At 39.6% G+C, this 22802-nt stretch overlaps 1 protein-coding gene across 1 annotated transcript in view; it reads right to left on the bottom strand.

Annotated features, from left to right (window-relative positions):
- The window catches only part of SYNE1 (spectrin repeat containing nuclear envelope protein 1), a 472071-nt gene that overhangs the window by 223654 nt on the left and 225615 nt on the right, over positions 1-22802 (bottom strand). Inside the window, 11 exon segments of the mRNA XM_043592628.1 lie at positions 3006-3188; positions 3681-3858; positions 4062-4198; positions 8593-8949; positions 13023-13187; positions 14388-14654; positions 14656-14698; positions 16705-16877; positions 17891-18182; positions 20904-21059; positions 21955-22160. Coding sequence (XP_043448563.1) covers positions 3006-3188; positions 3681-3858; positions 4062-4198; positions 8593-8949; positions 13023-13187; positions 14388-14654; positions 14656-14698; positions 16705-16877; positions 17891-18182; positions 20904-21059; positions 21955-22160 — 2157 coding nt within the window.

Here is a 22802-nt window from a genome sequence, read left to right on the forward strand (position 1 = left end):
AATATAAGTAAATATTAACAAATATTTTGTCGAGTTTGATCAATGATGGGATAAGAAATAGCATATGGTTTCAGGTGCCTGAGGGGCTCAGTCGGTTAGGTGTCCAGCTTCGGTTCAGGTCACGATCTCACAGTTCGTGAGTCTGAGCCCCACATCGGGCTCCGTGCTGCCAGCTCAGAGGCTGGACCCTGTTTCAGGTTCTGTGTCTCCCTCCCTCTCTGCCCCTCCCCCACTTGTGCTCACTCTCTCTCCCAAAAACAAGGAAATGAACATTTTAAAATAAATAAATAAATGTTCCTTCTGCCTGTGTTTTCCATTATTTCTTCTATGGTTTCAATGACCACCTACAAACTCCTAAAACCCCCTATTTATAGAACTGTATTTATGCAACACTTTAAGTCAGAGTGCCTGGGTTTGAATTTTGTCACCTCCTCGCAGTGAGAACCTGGCAGATTATTTAATCACCTTTTGCCATAATTTCCTCATCCACCCAATAGAAATAAGCGAGTTCCTACCTCAGATAACGGTTATGAGGATTAAATGCACTGATACACGTGAAGTGTTTACCTAGTGCCTGCACTGGCAAATGGTCACTATCATTCCTACCGCAGCTCCATCCTCTCTGTTGGGACTTGGTATTCATATTTGCTGCTACTTTCTTGGCATTACCTGCTGAATATTTCACAGGCCTATTTAACTTAATTTTTGCTATCCCCTCCAGAACTACTTTTTCTACCATTTTCATGTCTCAGATAATAGCATCGCCATTCATACCATCTTCCAAACTAGAAATTAGACTCAAACTTAACTTACCCTTCTTCGCCATGTTCCCTCATTGAAGTAGCTACCAAATCCTGTTGTGTTTTACCTTAAATATAAATTCTCTGTCCGTTCTCATTTCCTTAACTCAGGCCCTCAGCTCTCTCATCTTGACCATTATGAGAAGCTTTCCCTGGTCTTCCAGCTTCCCCACTCTTGTCTACACTGTGGTCAGAGTTGACATGTTTATTTCCAGCTTGAAGACCAGCAGGTTCCTCACTCAACCTTTTCAGCTAGGATTTTTAGAAAGAATTGAGCCCTAGTGTCCTAAAGAATCCATTCTATGTAATTATGTAATTACTATGTAATTTTCTTATGCATCTAAAATGGTATGGGTTATGTTACATCCTTGGGAAAACTGAGAACATAAATGCTCTTCAGGGGGTCAGATAAAAACCCTGGTTAAGAGTCAAGATCAAATTGCTTAGTACACAAGACACTTCCTATCTTGCCCTAATCCTCATCTCCAATCTTATCTTTGTTGTTCCTCACAAAACCCCATGTGGATGTCAAACTTCCCAAAGTCCTCCCCTGCTGACACTCACAACACGCTGGCCCTGTACATCCAGTTCCTTCTACCTGAAATGCACATCAGCCTTGGCAAATTCAAAGAATGTCTTGCCTTCAGGGTTCAGTTAAAATGTCACCTTTCTGGTAACGTTTCTTGATTTCTCCAAGTGGAGTTAGTTGCATCCTTCTTTGAATGACGGCCATATCCTGAATGTATCTATGTTATATTGCAATCATCTCTTTACATATTGTTTCTCTCTCTAGAAAGTAAACTCCCTGAGCAGAGGTAAAAGACTAGCCCTTTTGTATTCCTAAAATAGTGGCTGGTGTATATTGTTTCTATTGTATTCCTAATATAAATGAAGGAAACAGGGAAGGAAGTAAGGAAGAAAGGAAGGTAGAAAGGTAGGGAGGGAGAAAAAAGGGAAGGAAGATAAGGAAGCCAAAAGAGCTTATTCCTCACCTACTCATCTCCTCCTGGCTGAGCAGCTCTTGAACTAGGCAATCATGTAATCAAGGCTAGATGTACTACCTTCAACAATAGATGCTTCAGAGCTCAGGCCACATTGCACTAATGATCTTTGTAAGGTTATGAGTAAATTTCTAGGCACTGCACAATGGTTATCCCTCTCTATAAAATGGAAGATACCTGCCGTGAAGGAATAGCCACCATTAGAAAGAAGAATTATAGAGGCGCCTGGGTGGCTCAGTTGGTTGAGTGTTTAACTTCAGCTCAGGCCATGATATCATGGTCCTGAGTTTGAGCTCTTGGTGTCATCGTAGAGCTCCCTTCAGATCCTCTGTCCCCCACCACCTCCTCTCCCCAGCCCATGCACGTGTGCATGCACACACTTTCTCTCTCTCTCAAAAATAAATAAACACTAAAAAAAAAACTATATTAAAAAAAAAAAAACAAAGAAGAATTACAATAGTGTCGGGCTAGGGAATAACTGAGGGAACACACTTTTTCTCTTTCCCAATATTCTCTATTATTATTTTTTCCCACCCTGCATTAATTATGATCAAATCAAATAAAGGTTCTCTTCTGCCAGGAAGTATTGGTTTAAAGGGGAAAAATCACTCTTCATGCCTCTGAATTTTCCTCTAAGAGAAGAGTTGGTATACAAAACAGGCGATCTCACAAGAAAAAAAATCAATTGTATTGTGGCAGTAATTGTGCTATGATTGTAATAAATTCAACTCACGTTGTTTCTGAATAAAAGAAAATTGCATAACCATTGGATCTTTGCACACTTAACTCCTAAAAACCTCCTACTTGATACCCACATTAGTTATAATATACCTTACCATCCATAGCCTTTTGTAGTCTTACATGGGTATTTCTGTTCATTCTCCTTGAACAACTTCCAAACTTGAGGGATTTCACATGAATGATTAAGTGATATTGTTTAAAAGTAAAAACCAACAGTTCCTGGTGGGACAGTGTAAGCCTACAACAGCCCCTACCAGGCAAGGAGCTATTGAATTCCTTGGTGAGGCTCCCACTTCTAAAACTGAGCTGTTTCCTACAGTTATCTGGTTATCCATTAATATTCAGAGAGGAATGACCAAAAATCATTGGCACTGTATTTGGATATAATGAAGGTGTGGTTTTAACTGACAATGACTACAACGACAAACTACAGAGAAGCCATCCATGTGGTCGGCTATTATACCTCTAGTGCAGATTCCTTCTGGTGCAGATTTGAATGAAATTTTTTCCAATCTTCTTTTGCAGTGGCAACTTTGGCCTGGATTCCATCCGCTTTCTCTTTGGGCAACAGAGTACTCAAAAGTTCTCCTTTAGACACCATCACGTTTAGTTTGTGCTGTCCATTTTCACTTTCTGACAAAAATTCCTACCAAGAAAAATGCTAAGATTAGGCCTAATGCAATGCTCTGTGCTTTAAAATACATTGACTTTCTACTTATTTCTCGATAAAAGCACAGAGATGAAATAAACCATTTTTATTGCATATATTAAATTACTAGGACCTCTACGCATTTGGAATAATGTGCCCTCTCTATACACTGGGAATAATACTCTCATGTACTTCATATGGTTCCTATGAAAATTAAGTGAGAAAAATCTTAGCATGCTCAGGAACAATGCTTGTCACATATAAAGAACTTTTATTAGCGGCTACATCTCTATTCATATGTAAATATAGGATGCATTTGGGTGAATGAACTAGTTTCTCTTTACACAGACAATGAAGTGTTTCAAGCAAGGGTGTATATGAAATTTGAGTTTCCTGAACACAATTTTTAATGGGCTTATAAAAAGATCTAGAGGCACCTTATTAATCCATGTAAGCACGGTGATTAGCATTGATATTTGACACTCTTACCTGTATTTTCTGAAGACTGGTTGAAACTTCACTAATATTTTGAGGTATATCAAAGCATTTGGCAGTAGTGATTTTTGCATTAACCAGCCACTGCTGGAAGTCTTTGAAGGCTCTTTGAAACCGTTGCTGTAAAATCTGTTCTCTAGTCTGACAGCCCTTGGATGCTTGCAAACAAAGGCTAAAACCATGATTTGAAATGTTTAAAGAGAGGGAAAAAAAATGATACAAATGGATTAAAATAAAGTTTGGTAGAATCAGCAATTCTTAGAATAGGCAGTCAAATTTAGTAATGTAGTTAATGATTAATTTTTCATGCCTTAAACAAACTCTGACTACTTCTTTGTATAAAAATATTTTGACTACAATAAGGTCCATGCTCACCAATTATATTCTTTTATCAAGCCAGAAACTTTTCCACTGTATGTACTCAGGTCCCTGGAAAATCGACAAAGTTCATTCAACTGAGACTTAAGATCCTCTGTTTTAGGCTCTGCTTTTTGTAGGGCATCCAGTATCTCCTATTAGAAAATAACAGGACAGAGAAGCAAGCACTTAAATTGGGTAGTTTCCACATCCTCACACTATATGTGCGTAAGTTATATTATAAATTATTATGAGGGAAGAATCAACATAATAGATTCAGTAAAGAAATACATCCTATTTTCCAGATCCCTTGTGCCAGGCAAGAGCACTTGGCTTATTTCTATCCTTCTCTAGGCATGGATAGGCATTCCAGCATCAAATGTTGCCAAGTAATCAAATGATATGGTTGTCAAATAATTCAAAGTGGGACAAGAAAAAGAAAAGAGGAAATAACCTCAATTGCTTCATAACAGTCTGACTATGCCATCGGAGACATGTATATTGTTTAAAGGTAAAGAGAAATCATTTCTCTTCTTAAAAATGTTTATTTATTTTGAGAAAGAGAGAGGGCACATGAACAGGGAAGGGGCAGAGAGAGAGAAGGAGAGAGAGAATCCCAAGCAGGCTCCACGCTGACAGCATGGAGCCCGATGTGGGGCTCAGTCTCATGAACTGTGAGATCATGACCTGAGCCAAAATGAAGAGCGTCCCAAGCCACTCAGGTGTCCCAAGAGAAATCATTTCAAAGCAAAGAAATACTTATTTTGGATTAAAAAATATATGTAATAATTGATTTTATGTAATATGTACAGTTGACTTTCACATTAAAAATGTCTTATATCCCACCTATCCGATTTACCTAGTAATTCATTCATTTCATATTCAGTCATCAAATATTTGATAAATGCCTGCTATGTGACAATCAATTTTCTGGATTTTAGGACCCCCAAAATGACTGAAGAGATGATTCTTGTACTTGAAGAGCTCACAATTTAACAGATGAGAGAGGCACCTGAATAATCACAGTACTGTGACTCTCTAACCCAAAACAAAGTCTTGAGACTTGACAAGTACATCTCTAAAATCAAGGCCATGATCCCTGGAGTTACACAGGGGCTCTTATGGGTTTGCCACAAGGAGCAAATGAGATCACAAGTGTCAGGCACTTAGCACAATTCCTGGCACACTGATGAATGCCTAACCTGTAAATGATGCCCAAATATTTAAATGGGACCATATAAATAATGGTATTGCCACAGTAAAAAAAAAAAAAAAAAATTGGGGCATCTGGGTGGCTCAGTCAGTTGAGCGCCTGACTTCGTCTCAGGTTATGACCTCACAGTTAATGAGTTCAAGCCCCGCATCAGGCTCTGTGCTGACAGCTCAGAGCCTGGAGCCTGCTTTGGATTCTGTGTCTCCCCCTCTCTCTGCTCCTCCCCTGCTCACACTCTGTCTCTCTCTCTCTCTCTCAAAAATAAGTGAAACATAAAAAAATAAAATAAAAAGAAAAGACTTAAAAAAATAATTCATTAAGGGGGAAGGAGGAGTGCCAAGAAGATGAGTAACTACTCAGATAGCTGTTGGTGTTACTGTCAGTATTCTCAGATATTTACCGAGACATGGCCTAGATTTGTCAGAAAACCACACCTCTCAACAACCCAAGTCTGTGTTTCATTCCTCATCTTAGTAAATGGCCCCGCCTTCCTCCCGCTGATCTAAATCAGAAAACTAAGCTACATCTTGGCCCTGCCAGGAGACAGGAGACAACCAAGTCCAGTCTATGTGTCTTAACTCTCTTTCAGTTACTTCTTTCTCTCTGTATCTGACTCAGTCTCCATTACACATCCTTCATTTCTTTCTGGCATGGCATAATGTCCTCTCGATTTGAATCCTGTTCTCCAGTTTTCTCTCCTGTGTTTTCTTGTCCCTCACTAATTTTGGGTCCTCGGACTGTTTCTCCATGTCACCTGTAACAAACCTCAAGACTCAGCTCAAATGACAACTACGCTAAGGACTCTCTGCCCTCCTTCCCACCTATTGGTAGGGACTTCTCACTTGAAGACACACAACACCTTGTCAGCTCATCACAATTGAGCATTCCATTGGCTTTGAACCCATTGGCCTTTCCACTTAGACTGTGATTCTGAGAGGAGGGATGGTGTTCTCTTGGTTTTAAAATTATTTATTTATCTTAGCGTCTGGGCCAGAGGAGTCTACCATACTCTTATTTACAAGATTTATGATACCTAGAAAGTTTCTCTCTGAAACTCCAATGCTATACTAGTAACTGCTATTTTACACCATATTGTATCCCTTATTTAAGGGAGAACTTAGTAGTAACTATAGAAACTTACCACATACCAAAAATGCAAAAAAAAAAAAAAAAAAAAAAAGAAAGAAAAATAGAGATTCGAATTAGTTACTTATAAAGTAGTTGATATCAAAAGTGAAAAGCTTTGGCCAAAATTTTATACTGAACAAATTCCCATAACTTCATCACAGATTAAAGCACCTTAGTAGAGTCCTTCATTATATAAACATCAGGTTATATATTTCTGTTTCAATTAAGTCCTGGAATGCATTTTTTCCTTAGAAGTTATGAAAGTTAAGAAATTTGCTAAATTTCAAACACGAATAACCCAATGGATATTAAGAAATATGAAATTCGCAAACAGCAAATAAGCTTTTTGCAACATGATTGTATATAGTTTATAGATGATGATCCATTTTTATATTTTAAAATATTTCTTGGGTATCATCACTTAATTGCAAAAGAGAAAGTAAATACTTATGAAGGTCTGTGATTATTGTTATGATTGTCAACAATTATTATGATTATTATGATTGCTCCCTAAAAGCAAAACAATGTTGTTAAGAATCCTAACTAATGCATTATTTTGTAACATTTTCCTATGTATGCTCTGTAATAGAAGTATTATCTCCACTTAAAAATTACTTTTTCATTTTTTACCAGCACTACTGAGATATAATTAACATATATATAACATTGTCACAAATTTAAGGTGTACAACGTGCCGAGTTGATACATTTATATATTGCAAAATGATTGCTCCCCTAGCAGTAGCTAACACTTCTATCCCATTGCATAATTACCATTTCTTCCTTATACTAGGAATAAAAATAAGAGAAAAGCTGAGCCTGGAGAGGTAACGTACTATTGTCATCAAAAGCATGAGCCGTGGAGCCAAACCTAGAAGCAGTAAGCAGAGGGCTGTCACTGTTGAATTGTTAGTAAAACTGAAAACCCACATTTACTTTTGCATTATCACGTGGATTCTCTATAGGCCTCACTTATGTTCACTAATAGTGTCAATGCAAAAAAAGACAGCTCAGAAGAGTAGTATAATTTAAGTACCACCAAAACTTTCTTTTTAAAAATTTCACTCATATTAATGGTAGGGAAGGGAAGAGAAACAGAAGAGAATGAAAATATTATAACTGATTTCTTTTATAACAGAGTGAATAACACTGACTACCTGAAACTATTATTACCAACTTGTCTCTGTTTTACAGAATTGCTTTCTATACTCTATTCTGGTGCTTATATCTAAAGGACAGCACAGGCATCAGGAAAAAAGGCAACCAGAAGCTAGAAACATTATAAATAAAATATCATAAAGAGATAAGAATAAAGTCTTATTTTGTCATGTGCTATATTTGTCTGAAATACTTGATTTAGAACAAGACAATGTTGGAAATACTACATGACTTTCTTACCGGCGGAAGCTATTTTGAAATGATTATAACATAAATAGAAACAGCAGTTAACTTCACTGAAACTTCCTTTTAAGGATATCCATGGTTCCGAGCATTACAAAACTACAAATATCAACAGTCTTTGGAGATACCATTTAAGAGTAAAAGAAAGGGTTTCAAGCTTCTGCTCTGTCTTTACTATCCCTTTTAGGCTCTGTGACATTCATGTTCTGAAAGAGCTGCCATTCGTTACAAAAGCAAAAAAAAAAAAAAAAAAAAAAAGACCTGGGAGACAACCCAGCGAGCATGACACAGGAGTTATGTTGACGGGTTAATTCAAGCCCAGCTGTCAAAACCACCCCGAAGAGAGCTAATCAGGGTGCAAACTAATAGTTGTGCTTTAGGAGATTACCGAATGCTTCCTTTAAGCTATAGCTTCAATCGTTTAATTGTTGGGAATAATTCACTGGCAGAACACCAGCCATGACTCTCCGTCTATTTATGCCTCTACCCACAGGCTAGTTTTCAGGCTGAATGGCTGAACACAATATTACAAACTCTTACACCATAAGAATGAAAGTAAAATGTCTGCACTGACTGTGAACATTTCCTATAATAACTAATAACTCCTTCTCTCCTATATCTGTAGCTTTACAACAGCCTGACTTCTGAGAGAAGGAAACCGAGCAGATCTGTGAAGATAGTTGGGTAAATACTTCTCCAAGGCTGAATGTGGCATGTTTTTAGTTAGCTAGCATTGCTTTCTGGCCACAAGGAGAACCAAACAAAAGTGTTAGCACAACCACCAGGAGAAAACAGGAAGCCAACTTACTTGTCCTTTCCGCCAGCATTCCACTATCTCCTTGTCTGTGTTCTTGCTCTCCAGGAGAGCTAGCTGCTGAGCGCAGGTTGTCAGGAGGGCACCGAACTGTTCCAGGGCCTGCTCCAGCTGAACCACCTGGCCGGAGAACTCCTGCTCCGAAAGGGCCATCTGGCTCACCAGGTTCTCCAAGCTGGTCCGCGTCTGGAGGACGCTGTCTTCCCACTGCTTCCAGTCGGCACGCAGGGCCTGCATCTCGGCATCCACGAGCTCACACCCACTGGCACTTGTGTTCTGTCTCACTGCGGGAGCCAGCGACTCCACTCTGCTTAGGCGGCTTGCCCCAATCCCTCTGGAATCCATCAGCTCCTGTAATGGAACATCGCCGTGGCAACCGAGGAGGCTGTGAGTCACTCGGGCCGCGAGTTTACAAGCGTGTACAGAGCGGGGACCGGAATCAATTCATCCGCCCACCCTTAAGTTGCGAGAGCAGAGAGTTATCCTCGTGAGCGCTGAGGTTTCAGGCAAAAGAAGCCAGGGAATGCGCAGCATCCTGGAACAGACTGAACAGGGCCCCTGAAATCAGGCCTTGTTTGAATATGTGAAATTGTCTTGACACAAAGGGATATAAACTTTCGCCTGTGGTGTGTTTCTCCAATAAATGTGTAAATGTGCTCTTTCTCCTTAAGGTGACAGACGAGTGAGCAGGGACTGGCACCGAGCAGCAGCCCTGCTCCGCTCGCGGTCTGTCCCCCGTTTCCATCCCCTTCCGGTAAGATAGCGGCTTAGGTCAGTTCTGTGCCACCAGGACTCAACGCTAAGCCGACACAACCACAGAATGAGCCCTCCTCAACGTCAAATACCGCGGTACCTTAAATAAACATTTTCATAGTAACTACAACGAATATTTCACAGACATGCGTAGCCAAAAGTGCAAAGTAACTTTTAGACTGGGTTCATTTATTGCTATCATTTTTACTTTTAAGAAACTCACCAGAAGTTTAACAACGTAGGTATAACTTTTAGGCTGAAAGTACACAAATACTCTAAAGGACAAGATAAATTAAAATGTGTGTTACAGGGGCGCCTGGGTGGCGCAGTCGGTTAAGCGTCCGACTTCAGCCAGGTCACGATCTCGCGGTCCGTGAGTTCGAGCCCCGCGTCGGGCTCTGGGCTGATGGCTCAGAGCCTGGAGCCTGTTTCCGATTCTGTGTCTCCCTCTCTCTCTGCCCCTCCCCCGTTCATGCTCTGTCTCTCTCTGTCCCAAAAATAAATAAACGTTGAAAAAAAGAAAATAAATAAAATGTGTGTTACAAATTAGGTAAAATAGCGGCATTTCTGAGAATAGAGTCTTAAAATCTCTCACTTAATTCATCATCTGGTGGGGTTTTTTTTAAATTTTTTGTGTTTATTTATTTTTGAGAGAGAGAGAGGAGACAGAGAATCTGAAGCAGGCTCCGTGTTGTCAGCACAAAGCCTGACATGCGGCTTGAACCCACAAACCGTGAGATCATGACCCGAGCCAAAGCCAGACACTCAACTGGCTGAGCCACACAGGCGCCCTCATCATCTGCTGTTTATACATTTATATATCCGTTGCTAAAGTTTTTGTTAGTATTAATACAAAATTATGACTTATGTTCTGGCTTAAATCGAAGGAAAAGATGATTATTAGGGAAAAAACTTCAAGAGGAAAATCAATTACAAATTAATAAGTGTAGAAAAATAGTGTTAAGCATGAAGCATGCTTAATAGATTATGTTAAATACAAACTGTCTTAACGAACCTATATAATTCAGTTCATATTTCATTAGATTCGCTTAAAATAAATATACCTTCTTGCACTTATAGACAAGAGCCAAATTTTAGCATAGGTAATTTAAAAGTATCTAGTTATATCGTAGTCCAAAGGGCAATCACATGAATCCTTACACAGTTAGCATTTAATATACATACCCACCCTTTTCTTGGCAGGAGGTTTCTAAAAGTCTTCCTTGTTTATCAGTGCATATACTAAGTAGTGATTTGGGGGAAAAAATACTATAGCTTTTAAAAAAGAGCTATGTCTAATTATTAGATTTAAATACTTAATAATTTGCCTTTATGGGTGATTTCAAATTTGGAGTTAAAACGGTGCCAGTAGTCAAAAATCAGTTTTTCCCAAAACATTCTCTAATGCATTATCTCAGTTTTCCTAGGCAAGAAAATGGGACATTTCAATATTTGCAACCCTAATTCCACCCATCCGGATTTTGAATAAGAACGTCATCACTTTAAAGTGTTTTGAAATGACTTGTATATGTATTTCCTTGTCTTGGTTTTAACTATTTAAAAATATCATATGCACATATACCCCTTATACACACATATTTGGCTTTGAGGTTGTCCCTTCTTGGCGGTTACTCTTGGGGGTGGGAGGAGATGATGCTGAAGGTCAGAGGAGGTGCTCATTTCCTCCAAGGTCCTTCCCCGCCCACCCACACACCAGCCTCCAGTCTGGACTGACCTGGACCTCAGAGTGTCACCCTCTGCCAGGCTTCACTTTCTCCTTCCCAAATTCCAATTTCTTCCTGCCACCTCCTTCTCCTACATTTCCCATATGTTTGGAAGAGCATAAAGTCTAGACCGTCACTCTTGACTTTTCCCCCACTTTCATTCTCTAGCCAATTAAAGGCCTCGTTGACCAAATCTGTTGAATTTTCTTATTGAGTGTATGCCATGTGCATGGTCTATGTGCATGATCTAATTAAGCCCTCAAAACCACTAGGTGATCGAGGTACTATTGTTATTAATTTACCATTAAGATGTTGAAGCTTGAGGACAGACATCAAGTGATTTGCCCAACACAGCTAGAAAATCAATAGAGGCAGAATGCAGCCTTGGCATCTGATTCCAGAGCCTAAGCTAGAAGTAGAGTGAACTCACATTACATCTGATGTACTATTTTATAAACATCAGTTTATGCATCATTGTTCCCTACTACACTGCAGGTTTCTTGAGGGAATGTACAACCTTGGTTGAATAAATGGATAAATGGATGGATGAATAAATTAAAATATTAGTGAGAAATGTATCAAAGAAGCATTTTAAAGAATCACACAGATTACAAGAATTTCAAAAGGTGTTTTGTGTGATTATCTCCTTTTAAACCTACATGGTCACTGTAAGATTTAAATCATACTTTCTAAGCACTTAAAAATAAATTCTCAGGGCGCCTGGGTGGCTCAGTTTGTTAAGCGTCCGACTTCGGCTCAGGTCATGATCTCTCAGTTTGTGAGTTTGAGCCCCACATCAGGCTCTGTGCTGACAGCTCGGAGCCTGGAGCCTGCTTCAGATTCTGTGTCTCCCCCTCTTGCTGCTCCTCCCCTGCTTGTGCTCTCTCTCTCTCTCTCTTTCTCAAAAATAAAAAAAATACACATTAAAAATAAATAAATAAATAAATAAATAAATAAATAAATAAATAGTCAAAATGTAGTTATTATTGTTGTAATCAACTATTATTTATAGGACTTTTATATTCTGATGTTCAGGGATCAGAACACAATGTGAATCTTAAATTCCTACAATAATTACACTATTTATTCCCAACATTTCCTCATCCACAACTAAACCATTTAGGGTTTCATCATTGCTTAATTTAAAAAAAAAAATTAATGTTCATTTAGATTTGAGAGACAGAGAGAGACACACAGCACAAGTGGGGGAGGGGCAGAGAGAGACAGACATAGAATCCGAAGCAGCCTCCAGGTTCTGAGCTGTCAGCACAGAGCCTGACGCGGGGCTCGAACCCATGAACCATGAGATCATAACCTGAGTTGAACATGGTTGCCCAACTGACTGAGCCACCCAGCTGCCCCTATCATTGCTTAATTTTTAGATTAAAATCTATTTTTTCCATGGGGGGGGTAATTACTGCAATTAAATATTCAAATAACTAGAAATACACTTGTCCAGCTCCCTTGTAAGGGAATAAAGTAGGTGAGACTTTTAATGTTCTTTAAAGCACTGCCTTCCATTATGTTGTTGTACCGTTGGCTAGAAAAGCAGATGAAAACATCTAGGATGACATTTCCAAGTTATTATTCAAATTCATTTAACTAAGTTATGTTATAAGCTTTTTTATCACTGTGCTAGAAAATAGTATCTGGTTCCATCAGCCCTCCAAGCTGGCTTATATTTCATAGTCTCCCATGAGCAAATTTGCATATGGAAGTATACACAGACAATGTTCCATTTCTGCTCACAAGTGTAAAGTGTCTTGAATTCCTTTTATCCTTTTTGCTTCTGTTTATAATTTGTGAGGTGCAAGGTAATAAACATCAACAAATAGAAAATAGGACACATTTTAACTAACAATCTCACCCATAGAACCTTCACCATAGGGATGGCATACTCAAGAACCAATGAAACAATGAAGTTATAATATCTGTGCGCTTTCTGACCTTAATTTTAGACAATTTCTTCTGGGTGGCTGATGAATCTCCCGACATATCTGACCACCGGTGAAGTTCTTCCTTCGCTGAATGGAGCCAATCCGTGAATTCCTGGACTGCATCTAAATACATGAGATGGTCTTTCACAATCTCTTCCACTTTCCTCATTTTCTCCTAGTGCACAAAGAAAAGGATACTTTAACACTGGGCATTTTTTGAGAATATGAAGTCAGACAAAAGAACAGGTATCTTAATGATTTCATTCCTATTATTGAACTTTCTGTTTAATATCTTAGAATGAAGACATCAAATCTTAATTAGACTGAAAGACTTTAAGGAAGCAACCATTTTCCTTTAAATTTACTTTAGGTTAGAACAAAAATCTATGCGGAATGAACATTCACTAACATCCCTCGCTACTAACCCATTTAATAATTATTGTAACTATTATATAGGCAACAATACAGTATATTATTAGTGTGTTATTAGAGTCTTATTACAGTGTAATTACTGCGGACAGTATTCTGCTCAGCACTTTAAATGCATCTGCTCATTTAGTCCTCTCAACATTCCTGTCATACAGATACTCTTATCACTATATTGTAGGAAAGAGCACTTAACAAAGGTCACAGAGGTTAAGTAACATGCCCAAAGTCACACATCCAAAAGAAGGTCAAAGGCAGAGTTCAAATTTAGGTCTTTTTGACCTCAGAGTCATAGAGCTTACCCATTATCAACCATTAGCAAAATAAAAATTAAGATAAACTAACACATATGTTAAAAATTGTAGTGTTAATAGTACAAAGAGAATTCCCCAAAGGAAAACAAAGAAAGGAAAAAAAATCTTTCCCTAATTTTCTTTAACATTGTCACAAATACACAAAAGAAATTCATGGGGGAAAGTAAAGAATCAGAGAGAACTGAAAACAATCCTGATTTTACATAAAGGAGCCTATATCTGGAGAATAAGAATAGGAAAAGGCAGTTTATACTACAATGAGAAATGCACAACATACGTTGTACACGACTGAAATCTAGGAGGCAAACAGACTCGCATTTAATACAACAGATACAAATGGCCAACAACAGAAGAACTGCAAATACTGACATTTGAGGCTCAATCTTAACAAAGAAAACAAATGGACTGACTAACATCCCAAGTGGAGAACGGTGAAAAACAAAGAATAAAAATAATCCCAAGACTGCAGAAAGAGAAGGATTCACGGGGATCCACAGGCGAGTAATGATCTTTATGTAATAACCGTTCACTAAATATACACGTAGTTTTAGGGCAGCCAGATCCCCTATAATTCAACCTGGAGTATATTCTTTACCTGAACCCTTGGAGTTTTTTCTTCAATGTAAAATACTAACCTTGGAAACAGTGATTATATCATTAAACTGTGTTTTCAGTTCCTCTTGAGCTGTTTCCTTGAAAGATTCATCCTCAGTCTTCTGGTAGAGCTCCCTGGATTTCGAGGCGAGACGGTGCAGGGTTCCGGCATGATCTTCTGCCTCGGACACGATGGACTGGAAGTGGTCCAGGAGGGAAAACTTCTCCTTCAGACCTGGCTGTGGTTGTAGGGGATGCTCCACTTTTTGATCTACGAATTCCATCCACTGCTCCAACTGGTTTTTTCCACTCTAGATAGTCGTTCCATTTGCTAATCACAGACTCCAAAGTGCTAGAATTAATGTCACACATCACAAAAATAAGTTATCTTGACATGCCTACTGAAAACTTAGTAGTACATAATATTATTAGATTGATTTTCATTTAAAAATGGACAGTGCTTAGTGCTCCTGAGTTGACTGTGTAAAGGACAAAAGGGCTTAATATATTTATAATATAAGAAACATAGTCATATAAGTCATATAAGTAATAGTCAAGTAAATAGCTCTCCAGACTGCCAAATAAAAGGCTCTCCAGACTGGCATTTTTTAAAAACAGATTTAAAAAATCTGTTAATGCCATTATTTAGCTTTACAAACGGCTCTAAACTCATCTTAGTGACCATTCCAAGCATCCCTTGCATATAAGCCTATGATCCTGGAGTTCTATGGTGGAGTTCTGTGGAGTTCTGTATCCTGGAGTTCTGTGGTAAATGTACTTCCAGCATCCCCTCAAATTGCTCCTTTTGCGCCAATAGAAACCTCAACATAGGTACTTTGAAGTGCTATCCTTTCCTTAAAGAATTTTCTAGAAAGTCCAAATCAATCTCATCTCTCCAGAAGCACCCCCAGGCCCTGCCTTATCCTACAAGCCCACAGCGTCTTAGTAACACAACCTGAGTCGGAGCATTTTAGAATGCATCCCACCCTATCCTCTGAGCACTTAAAGAGCAAAAACTACTTTGTTTCCTTTCATTATTTTAGCTCGATAATTGGAGCACTGCTACTGCTTAATATGTGGTTGTCAAATTTAATTTCTTACTCAAAAAAAGCAGAATCAAGGATTTGAATCTGCTTCTTGTATTTAACATTTTATTCCAACATCCAAAAAACATTCACCCACATTCATATTCCCTTTTATGGAGCCAGCCTATTGCCAAGCACTGGGAGGTTTGGTTCACGCTCCAGCAGTCCTCATTCTAGAATAATAGAACCAGAGGATCTGATTTCTTTCTTTGTGGACCATTATAAGTTACTCCTGAGATTCAAAGTCCTGCTGGCCTTGGGAGTCACCACCTATGCTCTGTATTTAAAGAAAACAAAACAAAACAAACAAAGTCTCTAAAATGTAGTTATAACCATGGTTCACCGTTTGCATTGGTGTGGATAACTGCAGTGTTGTATTGTGTTATGTTTTGTTTTGTGATGAGCTTTAATCTTTTATTCATCTGTTTCTTACTCTATTCATTTATTTATTATTAAGCACACACCTCCCCCGTGACCTAAAAGTATATACAGCTTTCAGAATATTCCTGCTGGAATGTAATTTAGTAGAATTCTGACTGAAGGTCATTGGTCCCACCAGCCAGCCAGATGATCTGCAGATACGTGGAAAAGAAAGGAAGGTGGCACTCTCCACTCATAAATTTAACTGCAACAACACCAGGCGTAACAATCAGTATCTTCTCTGCTTGCTCCTCGCCCGTTGCTGTCTTCTCTACGGAATCCCAGGTGGGAGGATCCTTGGGTGTGGGAGAACGTCCCCACACACCGCAGGACATAAGCTCTCCTGGCCTTAGTCACTAAACGCCAGGGATGCGCCCATCACTGGGACAATCTAAAAGCCTACACACATTTCCACAGCCCCATTGTGGGTGACATTACTTCTGATTAAGAAAAAGATAAGCACTTAAGCTGAACAGTTGCTAACAAATTAATTCCCTGTATGTTCCTCTAAAAAGGGAAACATTATTAAAGTTATTAAAGACCATACACCCTTGCTTTGATGAATTGAAAGGAGGGATCTTACTGAGCCCACGTTGTGTGCAAGATTCCATGAGAGATATTATGGGAGATGTAAATATTACACACATACACACACACGCACAAAACAAGCAAACAAACAAAATTGTCTTTGTCATTACAGAAACTATAATCTAGGCAAAGAGAAGTATGCATATGACTAGCTAAAATAATATGCTTGGTAACTCTACCACAGGATACTCTCAGCATTGTTCCATCATTTACTAAGCCACAAGGTTTTATTTAGGAAAATAAACACTAAAAATAGGCTCTGTACCTCTGAGCACGGAGGGAGGAGCTCATGATATCAGCCCACACATCTTTAAGGTTCTGTAGCTGAGTCTGGATCACCTTTTGACCTTGTTTGTTGCTACTTCTCAAGGCCTGTTCCCCTTTGCCAATGGCCATATTCAACTTAACTTCTCCTTCCCCTTTCATCAGGAGAATGTCCTATGAAGGAACAGTGAATTCCTGTCAGTAGGAATATTAGAACCTTCTCATATTTTGAAAAACAGTTATGTTTCCCATGAGAAACCTTACTCACTTTAAAATGAAAACACAACAAGAAACCCTGGACCCTAGTGCAAAATGATGCTTTATTTAATTTTTTTTCATGTTTATTTATTTTTGAGACAGAGACAGAGCACGAGTGGGGGGAGGGGGCAGAGAGAGAGAGGGAGACACAAAATTGGAAGCAGGCTCCAGGCTCTGAGCTCTGAGCTGTCAGCACAGAGCCCGACACGGGGCTCGAACTCACGAACCGCAAGATCATGACCTGAGCCAAAGTCGGACGCTCAACCCACTGAGCCACCCAGGCGCCCCAGATATTTAATTATTTAAACATCAGATATCAGGAGTTTTGGAGTCAAGGATTAACTCCAATTTAAATTCTTGGAAAACTCTGGACCACTAACCTAGAAGCGTACATTTACTGAATGTTAGTTTCAAAGTAAAAAGAAATTATTTTAAAAATGAAGACACACTTGTCAGAAACCTAACAGCCCCCTCCCATCACTGCCTGGCTAACTCCCATCTTTCAAGGTCCCCTTCATTTGACTGCAGGCTGGGTTGGTGGACACACTTGTTTGATTTGGTCATGGCCCCTGTCTCCATGGGCTACTGCAGGTAACTATTTACAGGTTAGTCTCTCCCACTAGACTGTGAACTGGAAAGGAGGCACGAATCTTTGTCTCCATTTCCCCAATGACTTGCATAGTGCTTGGAGTAGAGTCAGCATCCCATAACATCTGCTGAATACTTACTAAATGAAATCAAAAATTATTTTGAAGCTATTGAAGGGGCAGCGTGATCCCTCCGTATCCCTTTCTCCAATTTCTCTGTTTTGCCCACATGATCTTCACTGAGAGGCTCAGGGAACAATTAGGACCCAGCTCAGATATTTGTGAATCTAAGCAAATTGGTCTTTAGAAGTTGTCCGTGTCTGGCAGCTGTTCTCCGCTTACCTGTATTTGTAACAGCCGCTTTTCCAAGGTGTCTTTGCTTCCAACGGTGCTCTCCGCACAGGCCAGTTTGTCTTGAATGTCCTTCACCCAGGACCACATACTCTGCACAGCTTCCTCCAGGGCTTCGTGCTCCTGCAGGGCCAGCTGGCAGTTTCGGAGTTTCTCTTTGGTCGTTCTGAGTAAGTTCTGGTAGTTGGTGAGGAGCTGGGAGCACAGGCGTCCTTCTTTTCCAGCCCCGTGACCCTCTTCGCTGAGAAGCTGCCCTCTCTGGGAAAGCTTATCCAGAGACTCTCTAAAAAAAAACAGAAAAAAAAAAAAAGTTGAATTCTGACATTCGGGAGTGCAACAGATAGTCAATCCTGGAGAAGTAGCCAGACAAGAGCTCACGGCTAACATGCCTTTAAAAGGAAGATGCTGGGGACCTTCACAGGGCTGGCTACCTGCATCCCCTAGGATTTCTCTGAATGCACTCAATATACATCCGGGGATTTCAATCCATCTATGCTGTGCATAGATCCCGCCCTATATTTTAAGGAATTCACATCCGAAAATGGCCCAGGACTGCCTTTCCAGCCTCATCTCTAACATTTCTCTGTTCTGACTTCATGCTCTACTCCTGAGTTGTCCCCAGACCCTCTGCTTTTTGGTGCACACACGAGGATTCCTCCTTTGTGAAAACCCTTCTACTCTCCTCTGCTTCCTTCCTAGTCGGCCTTTCAAATGCCAGTGCGGGCATCACCTCCACAGGCAGCATTGCACTGACCCCAGGGAGGGAGGAGAGTACAGGGCTCCTCGTCCGTATCCATTCTGTCTCTGTCCCTTTCTATGACCTCATGCACCCTTTCCGTCTCAGTCCTCAGGCTTTCACCCTGCAGAAGCCAGGATTATTGCATTCATCCCATATCCCCAGGACCCAGTGCAAAAGATAACGTGCAAAAAACCAGTTTCTTTCAAAAGGCTATTATATGAGTGCTGATGGGTTTCCTTGTTGTATCCTGGCTACTTGGCTCATCTCGGTTTGGATTTATGTTAATTACGTCAAGGGAAAGTGTAGTCTTAGTGGGAGGGTTGGCTTTACCTTATTCTACAGAGTTCTGAATTCTGATCAGTATGTCTATCAAAAATTTTCCGGGATACCAAAAGGGAGAGTGCAGATGTGTGAACACGAACTCTTGTGAGTACTGAGAAAAGAATACCAACTTTATCTCCTACAAGGTCTGTCATTTTTTTTCTGAGCATCCTGTGGCCCTCTGTGATATATGATTTGTGCAACATTATATCTACTCTAAATTACATTTCTTATAATCTGGTAAGACAAGAAGTTGGCTTAAGCAACAAAGTGAGTTAAATAATTCAAGATGACGGATATCACTTGTTGCTAAAAGAATTCCTTAGTGGATGATAGAAGTTCAATAAATCTCAAATCTGGGGAATGATCTGGAATGATACTGTTCTTCTATTAAATCAGCAAATATTTTCTTTTTTTTTTTTCTGGTACTATACCAGCCATTGGGACTATAACAATGATAATGACCTAAAGGTCCCTGACCTTGAGGAACTCACTATTGGGGGTTGGTGTGTATAGATTCAATGAAGAATTTACTTCGTGGTAAGGGCTCACAGAGACCAAAGGGCTCTCACAGGGACCAAAGCATTCCAGGAAAATTTTATAATAGTCATCAAACTAGCACACCAATAGCAGCTGTCACTATGGGTTATGTCTGTGTATTTGTTTGCATGTTTGTTTTTTAGGCAAGTTTGACCAAAAAGAAGACTCAGCAGAAAGAAGGAATGAATATGATTGGAATTAGGCATTTTTTACTGAATTGATCACTGTTGCTGATTTGTCTGATTAAGCAGGCTGGATGTTAGCCTCTGCTGCTTCACAGATGAGTACATCTGCTCATTAAGAGGATAGTTAAGAGGTTTGAGTCAACCATTTGCAACTGCGTGCATAGAACTAGAGGGTATTATGCTAAGCGAAATTAGTCAGAGAAAGACAAATATCATATGACTTCACTCGTATGAGGGTTTTAAGGGACAAAACAGATGAACATAAGGGAAGGGAAGTGATATAAAAACAGGGAGGGGGACAAAACATAAAAGACTCTTAAATATGGAGAACAAACAGAGGGTTGCTGGAGGGGTTGTGGGAGGGGGGGATGGGCTAAATGGGAAAGGGGCGTTAAGGAATCTACTCCTGAAATCACTGTTGCACTATACGCTAACTAATTTGGATGTAAATTAAAAACATAAATTAAATTTTAAAAAAGGAAAAAAAAAAGAACCTTGGGGTCAACCTGCACTCCAAGTACCAACAAAGCAACTTAACATGCCAGGGTGGATGGTGAATTCAGTGAGCAAAGCCCTGAAGCTGGTGAAGTCACAAGCACAGGCCAGAGAACTTTGCCTGGGAAAGGAGCCAGAAATGTTTGCTCAGCCAAGAGACGACGGAGAGACAAATACCGCAATGGAGAAGAGGAACCTCCAGGACAGTCGGACTTAATGGCCATAGCTTTTGCATTACTAAGAATGTTACGAGGATGGGTACGGATTGGAAATAAAACTGGCTGCTCAAGTATGTGAAAAATGTATGGAAACTGGGGTCTAAAGCATTATGAAGAGCACCCTTTATTATGACCTGCTATCCTTATCATAACCTCTAAAAACAAAGTATGGTACTACCAGCAGCAAAATGCTGAAAGGCAAAATCAAGAAATACAGGAAGTGAGTGGCCTGTCCAATTTATTGAGCAAAGGGAGGTGGACCTGGGATGCAGATAGCCCCTCACCTCTATCCCTGTGCCCTCTTCGGAATACCACTTTGCCATAGAGAACACCACACAATCATCTGTCTCCTAGACACTTAGGGATAGAAACAGATACAACCACCATCACCAACCAACCAATCGACCAAGCAACCAACCAATGAACAACCAAAGCAAAGAGCCAACCAACCAGAGAAGTAACAGCTTGTTAGTACAGCAAGGACCTATTCCATTTCTGCACCATACCTCACAGCCAATAGTTCTCCCAGAAACATTTCAACTTTATGGACTTCATTCTTCTTCTCAGGAATGTGCTGTTTACTCTCTCCAAAGTTTTCCGTACTTAACCTTTCATCCATTTCGTGGATCCATAAGTTCAGTTTTCTGTGCTGATCCTCAAAGCTACAGAAAAGAAAATACTTTGTAGAAATCCTTCTGTACTCATTATAATAAATAAATTCAAATAGCTGAGGTCACAATGTTGATGGTAATTAAAATCTCATGAATTTTCAAGTATGGAAGAAAACTCAACAACACGCCCATCCAAATTATCATTTATTTCAGTAACAAAATGACAAATAGTGGACACGTGTCTTGAGATCTAAGCAGAGTCACCCCATCTTGTCAAATTGATTTCCTGGTAATCAGTTGGTAATTATTAGCAAGATTACATTCCTATGTCAATATGCACTTAACTTTGTGTCTTACTACTTGGGACGCCAATGGATTGAGTAGGGCAGTAGAAGCCCTGGGACAAGAAGGGAAGGTTATCTCTGTGTATCTTATGATGATTTAAATATGATCCAAGAGCACAAGGGCTCTAACTTTTGCAAAGAATGTAAGTTCTCTAAGAAACCTGGCAAGAGTGAAGCAATTTACTCTGGGACTAGAAAGGCGTTTTGATGATACTGACATCCTTTTCCCCCTAGTTTTTTTTCTTCTAATTTTATATTCACCTCTGTTAACATTGCTTCCTAATTGGAATCTTGATTCATAGGAATCTGACAGGTGTTTTTTGCCGTCACTCCAACCCAACAGAGGTGGACACAAAGAAAAGACTTGGATAATCTAAAACCTGGGTGCCAAAGCTAATATTTTGAGTTAACCAAATAGACAAAAAATACATGCATTTATGCATAATTCCTTAATTTTTCTGTATAGAAAATAAAGCCAAACAAAACCATCAGAGTCCAAGCAATTAATTACTGTTCTAGTGTGAACCTGTATTAAGGTTCCTCAAAGTCTTTGGAAACATACTCTGTGTGTGATGAAATATACACTTATCAAAACAACCTACCTCCCAAGTTCTAAAGCACAGTCTTGAAGAGCCTGCTTGTCTTTAAGGCATTGTTTCAGAAATGCTTGAAATTCTTCATTAGCCTTTGTAACTTGCTCCTGAATGCTACTGACAATTTGTTTAGACAAATGTGCATACAAAGTTTGTCCTTCTTGAGTCACAGCATCAAGCTTGCTTTGCCCATCACTGATTGAGTCCAAAATGTTCTGTTTCAAGAAATAAAGGTAATACAATATATTTTGCTATTATTCAGAGACCCTGGAGCATGGCAGCATTGACTGCAATTCTTAGTTCAGATAGCAGAGCAAGAGAAGAAAAACAGAACCTAGAACCCAGAGTCAGAAAGTCTTTAATAAGGCTGGAGTGAGATCTTTATCAGGGAAATACAAATCAAACCACACTGAGATATCACCTCACGCCAGTCAGAGTGGCGAAAATGAACAAATCAGGAGACTATAGATGCTGGAGAGGATGTGGAGAAACGGGAACCCTCTTGCACGGTTGGTGGGAATGCAAACTGGTGCAGCCGCTCTGGAAAACAGTGTGGAGGTTCCTCAAAAAATTAAAAATAGATTTACCCTATGACCCAGCAACAGCACTGCTAGGAATTTACCCAAGGGATACAGGAGTGCTGATGCATAGGGCCACTTGTACCCCAATGTTTATAGCAGCACTCTCAACAATAGCCAAAGGATGGAAAGAGCCTAAATGTCCATCAACTGATGAATGGATAAAGGAATTGTGGTTTATACACACAATGGAATACTACTTGGCAATGAGAAAGAATGAAATATGGCCTTTTGCAGCAACATGGATGGAACTGGAGAGTGTGATGCTAAGTGAAATAA

This window comes from Prionailurus bengalensis, chromosome B2, assembly GCF_016509475.1.
Source record: "Prionailurus bengalensis isolate Pbe53 chromosome B2, Fcat_Pben_1.1_paternal_pri, whole genome shotgun sequence".
Lineage (NCBI taxonomy): Eukaryota > Metazoa > Chordata > Mammalia > Carnivora > Felidae > Prionailurus > Prionailurus bengalensis.